General features: G+C 36.6%; 1 protein-coding gene across 29 annotated transcripts in view; it reads left to right on the top strand.

Annotated features, from left to right (window-relative positions):
• Positions 1–13,927, top strand: part of HDAC9 (histone deacetylase 9) — a 739,528-nt gene that overhangs the window by 205,430 nt on the left and 520,171 nt on the right. For 27 of the 29 annotated variants that reach the window (XM_053218342.1, XM_053218337.1, XM_053218355.1 and 24 more), the window contains one exon: positions 391–453. In XM_053218342.1, coding sequence (XP_053074317.1) covers positions 391–453 — 63 coding nt within the window. Of the gene's footprint in view, positions 1–87; positions 153–390; positions 454–503; positions 797–13,927 lie in introns of those variants that run through there. The other 2 variants (XM_053218346.1, XM_053218354.1) reach the window with 2 other exon arrangements.

Genomic DNA, 13,927 nt, shown 5'->3' with positions numbered 1-13,927 from the left:
TTTTCTCTGGGTACAGTTAATATTTTTCTACTTATTCTGACAAAGCAATAACCCCGAAGCACATTCCTATTCCCCACCTGCTTTTAGTTTCCGGGATAACCTAAACTCCAGACAGCCATAGCATCGACTTGGTCTTTCTGCTTTGTACACAGGTTGGTAACACAGGAAAAGTGTCCAGATATTTTGAAAAGTGTATGTCCACCTTAACAGAAAGGGAATCATTGTGGAAGTTGGTCGGCTGCTGCCTCTCCTCCGGGAGGAGGGAGGACCAGGGAGGGTAGCTCCTGGGGCCCGTGCACTGAGCAGCGATGAATCTTTCATGTAGCTGAAGTAAGAGTGATTGGAATATGCTGCAGACAATTTACGAGAGTGACTCGTGTTTTTCCTCAGATGGGGTGGCTGGACGAGAGCAGCTCTTGGCTCAGCAGAGAATGCACAGTATGATCAGCTCAGGTAAGATCCTCTTCCATAACTGAGACATTTTATGTGTGAAAGGAGGCAGACTTGGGAAATGCAGCTAAGAAAAAGCACCTCTCAAGGATTTGCTGCTTTTTGGTGTTGATGTTGCTATTTTCTTGGTGCGTCTGTAGGGTTTAACTTAGATCCCTTCCATTACCGGTTCTGTGCATATTCAGCATTTAGGGACAACAGCTTCTGAATGAAATCTCAAAGCTTCTGATGAAGGATGGGACTGAGATAAGTAAAATGTAGTTGGGGGTGCTTTGCCTTACTCTGCAAGTAGAAAACGGAGATCTGTACTGATTGCAAGCTATTCTAATGGGACTTTAAAAATCAGGTAAGTTCATCCTGGGGCTTCAGTTTAAATTGCAGCCTCCGCTAGCCGGATGATTTTATATTTACAGTGTGCATACAGAAGCACATCTATTCATAGACCTACCTTCTGAAATGTGTTTGCTAGGAGTTACAAAGGTAGTTTTAACGTGGCTTTTTCTCAGCAGCCCAAAACGAAAGTATTCAGGATGGAATAAAATTATTAATAGCAGATGCTTATTTTAATTTTCTTTAAAAACATTTGGAGAGTCTAGCATTGTCAGGCAGATGGATGGCATAGCGCACACATAAAGGTGTTACATGCAGGTGCAACCCTTTAAAGAATAACAGTTAACAGAGTCTAATTTCTGGTTTCTCTCTGTATGTGCTTGTGCCGTCAAGAAGGTGTGCTGAGGAGACGAAACTTGTCAGCTTTATCAATTTCTGTTTGTTAAAAGAGCAGACTCTCCACATGATAACACTTACTTATAATTGCTGCTCTTCATATTTAATCCTACAGACAGTTCCTAAAGCTTGGGGGGGGGGGTTGTTTCCGTCCTCCGAATGTTTCAGTCTAAATTGGCTTAAAGTTCTCCCTCACATCTTCTAAGTTCCTATGTGGGCTTGATCATAATTATAGATCACCACATAGATTTCCATGAAAAGAATGCAACGTAGAACAGCGTTTACTTGCTAGAGCTAGATGTGAAAGAAATATTCCACAGGTTGGCATGATGTCTGTTTCCGTGCTGAACACCTTCCCATTTACGCACCTATGTTTGAAGCAAGTTATCTTTAAACCTCGTTAGCTGTGATGATTTTAAGATACTTCTCTTGATCCAGTTTTTTGGTGGGCTCAGAATAAGAGATCGATCTTGTGTAATTTGAGGTGTTGACACTTAAGTGGCAAGAATTATTTTAACTAGTAGCGTCTGCTTATCTGAAGCAAACCTACTAGGATTTTAATATGGTTTATTATCTTTGTGGCTTTAAAGTTGACAAGAACTTGGGGAGGGGTCAGCTGGTGTGTCTCCAATGGAACTGGTCACTTAATTTAGTGTTTTATTTTTTAAATATGGATCAACTTTTAAACAATCACTATATCGGGTATCTTTTCAGTACTACACTTTTTCTGTTTAGTCCTCACCTCTGTGTTAGGAGTTTCATGTTTCTTTCACACGGTAGAGACAAAGCTGTGCCTTTGAAGCAGCGACTGGCCGCTGACATTGAATCTCTTGCCACAGGCTACAGGTGTTTGCAAGCCTCACTGTTTTCGGTGTCTTTGATAATCATATGTAACTTTACTCCGATTTTCAGTTGAGACTGTCATTTTCCTGACATGAAAGCAATAATATTTTCCAGCAGGGAAGTGCTTGAGACTGTCCGTGCAGTTGTCAGTTCTACAGGAAACATCCTGTAAGAACCAGCTCTTAAGTGAAAGGTGATGTAGATTGACATCAACTCTCAAACCTGTCTGATATAAATAAGGAAACTCCAAGTTCTGTTAATTTTTCAAATTTGAAACATAAAATCATTTGCATCCATTCTACCATGTTGTACACATTTGATGTTGTTTAATATAATATGGCCTTAACTTTAGTTCCCCCAGTCTTTATTGCGCACTTCCTCTGAGGCCCTGGCTCTCAAACTTGGAGTCATCAAGAATATTTTACAAAACACCGATGCCTTGGTTACACCCCCAGAGTTTCTGATTTAACTGGTATGGGAACTAGCCTGGATATTGGAATTTTTACTATCTTCCCAGCAATCCTAAGGTTGCAGCAAACTTTAAGTAACACTGATGAAGGGGTAGGAGGGAGACAGTGGTGATCCTGGTGACCCATTTCAGTAGGGTTTTCCTTTAAGTTAATTGACAAGTTAGAGGTGTGTTTGTCTTAATTTATCTGCAAATTTCATTTCACTCCCTTTCGGACCAGTGGCATGGGTCTATGATTGATAGGCATAGGAATGGATGGAGTCGTTGGATCTGAAAGAGATTATTTGGTAGTAGTGCAAAGTGGTGGAGACAACACTGTTCGAGGAGTCAAGAGCTCTGTGTTCCGACTCTTAGCCATTTGGATAACTGGTTACTCATCTGTAACCTGAACAATAATGATGTCCTCATGCTTACCTCTGGGCATTCTTTATGAGGTTCAAATGTAACAACATGTTATTGAAATGCAGACTCCCTATTATTATAACTATTTTTAGTGAAAGAACCTGGGCTTCTGGCTCTTCCATACCATGCTCTAGCTTGCTGAACAAGCCAGCTGAGTTCAATTGTATGTCACATAGAACAATGATATTTTGTTTTGAGAGTAAGTTTTCTTTAGTTATCTTACACGTCAGTTACTTTTTTTGGTTTTCCTGTTCTGGTAAGAACTAGTCATCTCCTTGTGTAAATTGTGACTGTAAATCAGAGTAGTTTGTGTGTGTGTGTGTGTGTGTGTGTGCGCGCGCGCACATGCATGTGTACATGTACATGTGTTCTGTAAAGTGTCTCATTACATAGTAATCAAAGGCAAAGAATTTGCAGAATGTATAATTGAACAGTGAAACCACAACAAAGTATTTCTTGAGATTGTTTTAAAAAGCTTTGTTTTATTGTTACCTATTGCTTTGAAGTTCCCATTTGCTGTTTTAAAAGTTAAGCTCCATACTATGCATTGATAAAGGTGAGTTTTCTTCAGAGTTCTTTATATACCATTGAATTGCAAGTGTTTTATATGGTTCCATTTTTTTTAATATTGATCTAGCTAGGCAGCACATTTTAGGGAGAACTAGGTTCTACAGTATAATCTGCTAATGTGTTTTCAGTTAAAATGCTCTGTAATATTGAATCTTGGAATTCATTATGAGTGACACATTGTGCTAGGTCAGTCTCTACTTTTGTGGCTTGTGTGGGCCAATATAAGTGATAACTGTGGCAGAAAGTGAAGCATGCACAAATATTGACTCAGGTCACTCAGCAGTAGCTGGCAGAATTTGGGGTGTTCTCCTGTTGCCAGGCATCTTGCTTAACATGTTGGACAGCAGAGCTGTCCAGACAATATTGGAACAATTACTATAAAAGAATTTCCTAGAGTTTATACAGCATTAATGTAAAATACATTTAAAATAAGGAAAACTCATATTTTTACTATGTATTCTTATTTTAGGGTATAAAAGAAAAGCATTTAAATCTAAATCCTGAATTTCTTTTATGGAAAACATATCTTCACCCTTTGAGAATCTTTTTTTTTTCCCCTTTGGTGTGCATTGTCGAGGGGAAAGGAACATTTTAGATTCAGTAGCCATTTATGTCTACTTGGAAAGCAGAATCTAATTATGAAAATGTAAGTCTGTGAAATGCTCCTGTCATGTCAAGAATCACTTCTGGTATTTCCCATAATTACTGTTTTGCCATTCTCTAACTCAAGTTATCTTCACTTACAAGGCTGTTATCAATTTGAATATTTGATAGGTAGTGATCAGAAAGCTAGTTATAAATAGGCCCATTGAGAATAGGGACAAGAATGAATATTTTATATCTCTGTGGATTACACCAGTGGAATAATTGTTATGTCTGTTAAGTAAGAAAATTCAATAAAACCCCTCAGAACACTGAAATAAATCCCAATTCTGAATATTTGTTTATTTACTTATCTATTATTTTTATTTAGAGAGTTGCATGTATATGAGTGGGGGAGGGGCGGGGGGGGGGAGAGAGAGAGAGAGAGAGATTGAGAATCTTAAGCAGGCTCCATGCTCAGCATGGAACCCGACACAGTGTTGGATCCCATGACCGTGAGCCAAAATCAAGAGTCACATGCTCAACCAACTGAGCCACCCAGGTGCCCCCCAAACTGAGATTTAAAACTGAGGATTTTGATTTTGAAGATGAGAAATTTGAAAATGATGTACGACATAATTTTTTGCCACTGATAGATAATGAAGTGACTCTAAAATTGTATAACCTGGCCAACACTCGCCCTACACACACACACACACACACACACACACGTACGCATGCACACATGCATGCACACACAGACACAGTGTTCAGCATTAAGTGAGTACAGAAAGTGATATGACCTAAGCTATCTTGGAAGCTAATAGACAAGGAAAAAAGGGAAATGGGGATTTTGATCAAGACAGAGAAACCTAACAGGCCCTGCGTCCTAGGCCCCCTTAGAATTTTACTGACAAAATGACTACTTTCTCAAAATTCTCACTAACATTGCCAGATTTGAAGAGAAGCAAACTGAGTGGATATCCTTAGCTGTTGCTGTTGTTGTTGTTATTTCTTGTGCATGAGAAATAGTAGAAATGACTCTGGAAAAGAAACTAGTGAAATGGAGGAAGGTGAACGAACACTGTCTCTGGAGAAATGAAGGCTTCAGGGCAACACTCTAAGTTAGGAAAATGATCCATAATTCTTTTTCATGAAATACCCTTCCCCATCTAACCTTAGATATTCCACCAGGAGAAAACATCTTTTTACTGAATCCATGGAATTATCTAATAATTTTTCCCCACAAATGAGGCATCTTAATAAGAACATAAATTCCATAAAACAGGAATTCAAAGACGAGATGGTAAAACAATAGCACAAGAGAAAAGGATATTTTAGATCTTGGGAAACAAATGAAAATTAAAAAGCATGATAATTACAGAACAAAAATATTCATTAGAAATAGCAGGAAGCAGAACAGACACCAGTGAAACTCTTCACCAACAAAGGGGAAAGGTTTAAGACAACCGTAGGGAATGAAAAAGGAAAATGGATTCAAGCAATTGGAAAGAAGTCAATTAATAAGAAACACAAAGGAAATAAAACAAAAAGATTATTTATATCCCTGAAGTTGATATTCTAAAACATTGAAGCAGAAGATAATTTTGTGAAAAAGAAGAAAGATTATTGCACTGGAAAAGAAAAAAAATAAATAAATCTGTAGACTGAAAGAACTCTCATTTTTTAAGGATAGTTTGCTGCAAATGCTCATCACAGAGTCATATTCTAACTGGGCTATTGATTTTCAAATAATAAAAATTATTCAGGAGTTCATGCAAGTAAAGCAAAGGTATATGGTGGGGGGAAGGTGGGGAGGAAGGGAATGTATGGGACTCAAGAAGTATCAAGCATATCCAACATTCAATGACAAAAAATAACGAAGAAAAATCTTTGAAGTTCAAAAAGAAGTGTAACCCAATGGTCCATTCAGGCAAGAGTTATTAAAATATAGAGAAAATGGGTAGGCAAGTCAGAAATTCCCAAACATGAACAAGGCTGCTTCCAATGAAACCCACACAATGAAGAGATGAATAAAAAATGAAATACAGAAGTAGGAAAAGCATAGGCAGATAAATGGGGCAAACCATGAATCTATTTAAACAAATATGAGATTGTGGTTACAGGATAGAAAGCAAATTTTATAAAGTAGGGCAACATTCATAAACATAACCAATATGAGGCATTAGAGAGAGGTGAGATAGAGTAAAATGTGAAACTGCTGATAGCTTCTTTCTGGGCAGGGACAGACTCCCTGCTGCTTAAAATGGAAACACAGGGGTAAAAGAAAAGGACTCCAAACACTGATTTTTTAAAATAATTTAACCTTAGATCTTCTTGGAAATAGAACCTCATATAGGAAGGAAGCATTTAGTATGTTGATAGTCCCTTCAGTTGCAGTTTATAATCCTGATAAAATCATTTAATGTTTTTTAAATAAAAATAACATCAGTGATATGCTCTCACTTTTATGAAAGTGTATTTTGTCCATCCATCCATCTCCCAGAAGGATTCATACATAGGTTGAAAGAAATCATGGACAGTTTTGTGTGTGTGGTGGTGGGCTGGTTGCTGGGGCCAGGGGATGGGGGGACTTTTGTTTTTATCATCATACTTTTTCACTTTGTATGAATTTTTACGATATGCGCATATCTTCTAACAAGTGTTTCTTACAGACCGCACACAAATCTACTGCACCAGAATATTAACGGTGTTTAATCCAAGTAGTAGGTAAATTGGTTGTGTTCTGCTCTGAGTAACAGAAAATCCTACTCAAAGTGACAACAAGGAAATTTATCACTTAGTTAAAATTGCAGGGTAGTTGACAGCACTAGGTGGTCAATAATGTCAAAAATAATCAGGTCATTCATACCGCTTCCCTCTGTTGGCCTTAGAGTTGTATCTTCTTCACAGGTCTGTTTCCTCAACAAAGCAGGAGTTGAATGTGGCAGATCCAGGCATTGTGTCTATTTATGTCCGACAAAGTCTGGAGACAGAAGAGATACTTTGCTTCCTTGGATGTTTTCTTTAGGGAAGTTTTACCCAACATTTCTCCAGCAAATTGTCTTTCATAATTTATTGGCCAGAAAAGCAGCATCTACCCAGGAACAAAGAAGGACGGGACCACCATGATAGCTCCTTAGAGTCATACTGAGCCTAGGAGAGTGGGTGCTGCAGCTGAACGTTTAGTTTGTATTAGGAAGAAGGAAGGGAGGGTAAGGAATGCATGTTAGCTAGGCACCAGCAGTATTTGCTACAGTGTGTATGTTGGTGGTTGGAATTTTCTTCTTGGTACTTTTCTTCAGGTTGTATTTCTCAAAATATAAACAATTAAATGAAGGAAGCAGACCATGTAATTTTTTTCAATTGAATCGTGGGTGTTACTTCATTTTCATGAAGATTTTTACATCCATTTTGACACTGATACATTTTTTTACTAGTATTGAATAGGAAACCTTTCTTAGTACTGTTGTTAGAAGGAACCCTAAAAAGAATAGTTATGGAAGAACACTGGATCTCTGTAGGGTTGTAAATCGCTTTTTAGAGAAGAGGAAAATCAACATTGTAAACTAATGCATTACAAACATTTATTATAAATTTGAGTAAAGTATTCCTTTAATGCTGGCTTTGAGGGATACAGAAAATATTAAGAGAAATTTATTTAATGTATAAACTTTTCTTTACACTGAAGGAGGATTATTTTTAAAATATTCAAAATGCAATTTCTTTGCCAGTATGTTGTTATAATTATTACATTTTCAGAGTAATGAACAATTTTAACAATCTGGAATAGTAACTGCATTTTAACAATTTTTTTCTGAATTGGAATACTTTGAAAACAATTTAATTGGAATAAAAGCTCATGAAAATGACTTTAAAAATAAGCTTTCAGTAGATGAAATTCAAAGATATTTTGGCATGTGCTTCAAATCAGAGTGGCAGTGCTATGGTCTGTCCCATTCTTGAAAGGAAGATAAAGTGCCAGTGGTTGGCTTGGATGCATGGTGTCCTTACTATGGGCAATTCTCCCTTTTCTAATTTTGGGAGCTGACACTCTGGAGATGAAGGGATGAGAAAATACCTTGGGTCTACTAGTTCTATTCTTCCCCCACTAAGTCACTTGCAGAAAACAACTTTAATTTAAACAAGAGTTTTTGCAATACTAACTGCCCCACGTTTTACATATTATCAGAGAACATTGTGTTTAGGGTTACTCTGTGATGCTCTGGTTTGTGAAAACAAAACTGAGTAATTCTTGTGTTTTAGAAGAGTATCAGTTCCGTTCATTATTTTAATGTTAAATTTTCCTTAGTCAAATAAGGGATGGGTCTTTTATATATGGTGTTTTTTAAATACCCAATAATTAAATCCAATGAAAACTACATTTAAGGAAGAAGGAAATTTACCAAACCACAGACTGTAACTAGTCATTTACTTATGATTAAGCTCTTTGCATGTTGATAAGGTTGGAAAAACCCCAGAACTTCATTTTTTTTTTTACTTCTTCCCCTCATGGCCTACTGCTTGTATTGAAACATTTTATTTATAATTTATATTCAGTACTGACACAATTTTAGCCCTGTGGATGCTTTTTTCAATTATTTGAGGTGACTTTTGGTGGGTGTCAAAGACATGACACATATCCAAAGTAGGTTAAAATATTTTTAAATTTTAAAAGTTGAAATTAAAAACAAACAAACAAAAAACCCAAGAAAATTTCACTGAATTTCCATTAAATTGCACACTGTGGCCTGGAAGTTCTCACTTTAGTGAAAACGTGTTTACCCAGAAAGTTCTCAGGGAACCTCATGTAGGGTGAATTAGAAAAGCTGTTGGTGAATAGAACATGATTCAAATTTTACTCTTGATGGTGCTTTCTAAAAATTTTTTTATTTAAATTCTAGTCTATTAATACACAGTGCAGTATTCATTGCAGGTGTGCAATTTGGTGATTCAATACTTACATAGGACCCTCTCCCAACAAGTGCACTTAATCCCCATCACCTATTTAACCCATCCCCCACCCACCTCCCCTCCGGTAACCTTCAGTTCTTTATAGTAAAGCTTGTTTCTTGGTTTGCCTCTCTCTTTCTTTGAGGGTGCTTTTTAAATCTGCTTACAAATAAAATTCAGTTGTGTATTTTGAATGTGTCTTTTACATCAGACACCACTCATTTTAGATTTAAAAATATCACAATCAGTAATCATTTTCATGATTTTTCTACCACATTCCACTCTGATCTGTTTAGTCTCAATTTAGGAGGTCAGTGTTTGGAGCCATATGTTTTCATCATTTTTTTAACATTGTCGTTCTTCTTATTAATGTAATAAGCTACTGTTTCAGAGGCTTTTTCTGTACCAGGCATTGTTTCATCTTTTAATCTTCCTTGCAGTTTGGAGAGGTATGCACTACTTAGAGCAGGATTCGTATTTTGCAGATATGGAAACAGGTTCAGAGGAACTTACTTATGGTGATCATGGGTGGGAGCCAGCAGGGTCAGGTTTGAACTTGGTTTGTTTACCATGTCTCTGTTCTTGTTTACCATCTCTCTGCCACTTTTTCTCAAAGAGAAAAATATTTTGCATAGGATAATGTGTTTCATATCTGGAGCTAAAAAAATTGAATCAGCTATATAGATAAATGTCTAGGCATACTTCTTAGTCCTGGGAGGTTTAAGGCACAAATAGGCAACTATGGTGAAAGGCTTGGTTGGAGGAGCCTTACTTCACATTCCCAGGGCTTGATAATGATGTTGGAGGAAGTGAACACTGTCCAGGGCTGAGACAACTCAAGCCAACCTCTAGAGTTCCATGAGACTGATGATATGCAGAGTAATGAGTACACACTGTGGACAGAACCAGTATCCCCAGTGCATTTGGCATGTTGTTTGCCAGTGCTCACAGTACATCTTATAAGTCATACATGTAAGGTTTGCACCACTGCAAAATAGCGCATTATAACTAATGTAATTTAGCCGGAGATCTTTTTTTTTTTTTTCCTTCAAATGTTAGCTCCATGGGCTTCAGTATTTTTTGACCAAAATGTTTGAATTATATCTACTTCATTCCTTACCTAGAAATGAGTTGGGCAGGGGGGAGGTTCAATAAAGTCTGTATCTCCACTCAAATCCTTATCTCAACATGCTATGTCAAATTCTTAAGCCAAAAGAATAATCTAGCTAATAAAATTTTACTCTGCCTATTTTGAATCTGTATTCATCCAATTTGGGCCCAATGTGGACTTTTTAGGTGAAAACTGGATGGTGATGTTTGTATGTGCCAACATGGTATTACATTTTACTTTATCTTGAGTTAAATTTGTACATTGAATTCACCAGTTAGATACTAATGCAATTATTCAGGAGTCAGCTCCTTGGTTTTCATCAACTAATTTTTATAATCTTATTGGCTATGAGAATCTTGAGCTATCTTTATGGAATACATTGTGGAGGCATTATTGATTGTCATATTAATGACCAACATAATTTATTGCCTTCCAGGCGAAAGAAGCTTTCAGAAGATCATTAAATGCATTAAAATCTGCAGATGCCCACATGTCTGTGGCTCTCTTTAGCAGGCTGACTCCTTTGGGTCAGTTATTCTTAGCCTCGGTATTTCTATCTTATGGCATTGCAGGTCTAAGATTAGCTTGTTAGGCGTTATCATGCCATCTGAGTTACCTCCTAATATAACTCTACACTGGAATGATTATTTATAGAAAGAGCATTCTGTCATTTTTGGGTTATTTCTAGTAGTTTAAATAAAGAAGAATAACATTCAAGTGAAACCACAGATTCCTTCCTGCTGCCAAAACAACATGATAACTGTCTGCTTAAGGGGCAATAATGTTTAAATGTCTGCTTAGGGTGATTGCAGAATTCTTTTTATCTCTGCCACCTTGACAGAAAAGGGAGAACTTTGGATATTGATGTATAATGCTTGTGGAAAGGCAAAGAGGCAGTCTTGATGCTTTCTGTCACAGAGCACAGAAGACTCTGGTTGATGATGACAACAAGAGACACACAGGATTTATTTTTAGAAACAGACATCGCTAAGCTCTCTCTTTGGTGTTAATATGGCTCATAAACAGGGCTCCTCATTGTTGACCCTTCCAAGGAAAATGGCATTTTATACACACACATATACATACACTCTATTTTTTCTTTTACTTTGCAAGAATGACTCTATTATTAAGAAGATAACTAGAACTTTTTTTAAAGCTGAGAAATCTAAATTTTATAAAATTCCTCCAAAAGATATATAGCACTTTTTAACATTTCATGAAAATTGGGTCTAAAGGATGGTTTGTTAAAAACAGTCAAATGTTATAAGTACAATGAATATATAGATTGCCCATAGGTGTGGAAAAATAGGTGAATGTATATTATAAATGACTTAATAATAAATTACAATACCTGTAAATAATATCATCTATGTTTCTGGCTTTATTGCAATAATATGTAAAATATAGCTATAAAAGATATTGTAAAAATTATGATTCATTAATTAAGTTGCTGATTTAAGTAGATGAGATAAAAATTTCAGTATATAAAAAGGAGGTATAAGACTTTGCTAGTTGTTCTGGTATAACGAACTCTTACTGAACCCAACAAATTTTATGTAAAATAAAATGTACAATTTCACATTAGAGAACTGATCTCTCAGCTTACTTACACTGTAAGTTTAATTCACATCTTGGTAATTGATATATTACTTTAAAATTAGAATTGCGATTTTACTCTCTTAAATTTGCATTCTGTATTTCCTGATTATTCACTCCTGATTATTCACTCATTGTTAGATGTTGAAATGTTAAAGTGCTGTGGTAATACATTTCCTGTTACACATCAATTAAAATGCTTTAGAATGGATGATTCACTTCTATAGGAATATTCATAAATTTATTATTTATTTACTGAAAACATATTATCTTCTCAAAAGGTAAATATTTTTATGTTTGTGTGCAATATAAGAAATCCACAGCCCATTGGGAACTTGCAGAATGACAGACAAAAACAGGAACACATAGCAATTCATGTGTATTCTCAAAGAAGTCAAGATGTAAACAAATTCAGAGGATTGGAAGTAGAAGCAATTGTAGTAACCCACTGCATTCCGACCATTCTTAATTAGCAGGTTGAAGATTTGGGGAGATGATGTAATTGCTTGAAGTTTTAGAAGCTGAATTGAAATAGTCATACACCTGATTTTTTTTTTACTCAAAAATATTTGAGAGCCAGCCACATACCAGGTATTATTCTATGCACAGAGGATACATCTATGAAACAAGATAAGGAGACATGTATATTTGACTGATTGTTCAATTGAATGATGGATAGATAAGGCTACTTTAGATAGTAATAAGTATTAAGGAAAACTAAAAGAAAATTGGGATAGAAAATGACTGATGGTGGCAAAGGCAGTATTAGAGGAATCACATAAAACCTTTTGAGGACGCTAAGATACAAAGAATATTTCCCCGATAAAAGTTGGTTTTCCCTCAGCATTCCATTTGATCTAGAACAAACAGAATAAAATCACAGAATAGAGCAGGAGAATGGGGAAATTTTTATTAGTGGATACGTAAGAAAGTCAGGGGAAGTCTGTTCCCTGGTTTTAGAGACTTTTTCTAATTTCCAAAGAGAAATTTTGTAATGAGGTGATCTCTCCCTAGCATTAATGCTTTGGGCTGGAAATAAGGACCTTTTTGAACCACTTACCTTGGTTCTTCCCCAAAGGTTCTTCTTTGACCCTCATTCCAGCTTTAACCTCATATATGCAGAAACTTCTTACCCAAGCAGTATGAGCCATGCTAGTACTTTAGTGAAGTGATGAATTCCTCTTACCTGGGAGCCGAAAAGAATGGGGACAGTATATCCTCATCCACTGAAGTTAGGAGTCTGAAAATTTTTTCTCAAATTTGCAATATTGCACACTTAAAAATTTTTTTTTTAGAGAGAAGAGCTGCCAGTGGGGAGAGGGCGTAGGGAAAGAGAATCTTTTTTTTTTAGAGAGAGCACAAGCAGAGGAGAGGCAGAGGGAGAGAGAACATCTTAAACAGGCTTTCTTGCTCAGCTCAGAGCCCAATGTGGGGCTTGATCCCACAACCCTTGGATCATGACCTGAGCCAAAATCAAGAGTCAGTCACTCAACCAACTGAGCTACCCAAGTACCCCAATATTGCACACTTTTAAAAGGGGTTATTGGGGGCACCTGGGTGGCTCAGTCACTTGAGCATCTGACTCTTGAATTCGGCTCAGGTCATGATCCCAGGGCCCTGGGATTGAGCCCTGAATCGGCTCTGCACTGAGCATGGAACATGCTTATGATTCTCTCTCTCCCTTTGCCTGTCTCCCTTGCTCACACTTTGTTTCTCTACAATTAAAAAATAAATAAACTTTAAAAAATAAATAAAGAGGTTATATAATACAGTATTCATTACACAGGTGTTTATTGAGCCCTTCCCAACATGCCAGGTATTTAATTCATGGAAATCATGGGATGAATAGCAACTTTCTTGTATGGCTGTAGAACTGTAACTTCTAAACAAAATGTTTAGAATACACTGTCTTCATCCTTTTAGGAAGTGGATAAACTTGTGATTAATTTTTATAAAAGTTGAGTAAGGAAGTATTTAAATCTATTTTTAAAAAGGAAGAAACAACAATGTGCTAAAAACTATTTTCCCCACATGTTCTGCTTTCTCATGGGTAGGGAGCAATGATAGATACACATAGTAGGATGGACAAATATTTTTGAGGGACTGACACATGATCTCACATGCCTGATGCCTCATGGGGTTTTCCCTCAACATTCCAATTGGTCTAAGTCAAATGGAATGAAAGCACAGTTAGAATAGAGCAGGAAGTGTTCTGGAGCTATTTT

The sequence above is a fragment of the Acinonyx jubatus genome, chromosome A2 (assembly GCF_027475565.1).
Source record: "Acinonyx jubatus isolate Ajub_Pintada_27869175 chromosome A2, VMU_Ajub_asm_v1.0, whole genome shotgun sequence".
Taxonomy (NCBI): domain Eukaryota; kingdom Metazoa; phylum Chordata; class Mammalia; order Carnivora; family Felidae; genus Acinonyx; species Acinonyx jubatus.
Note: the sequence above shows the minus strand (reverse complement) of the source record. Positions and strands in the feature narration are given on the sequence as shown.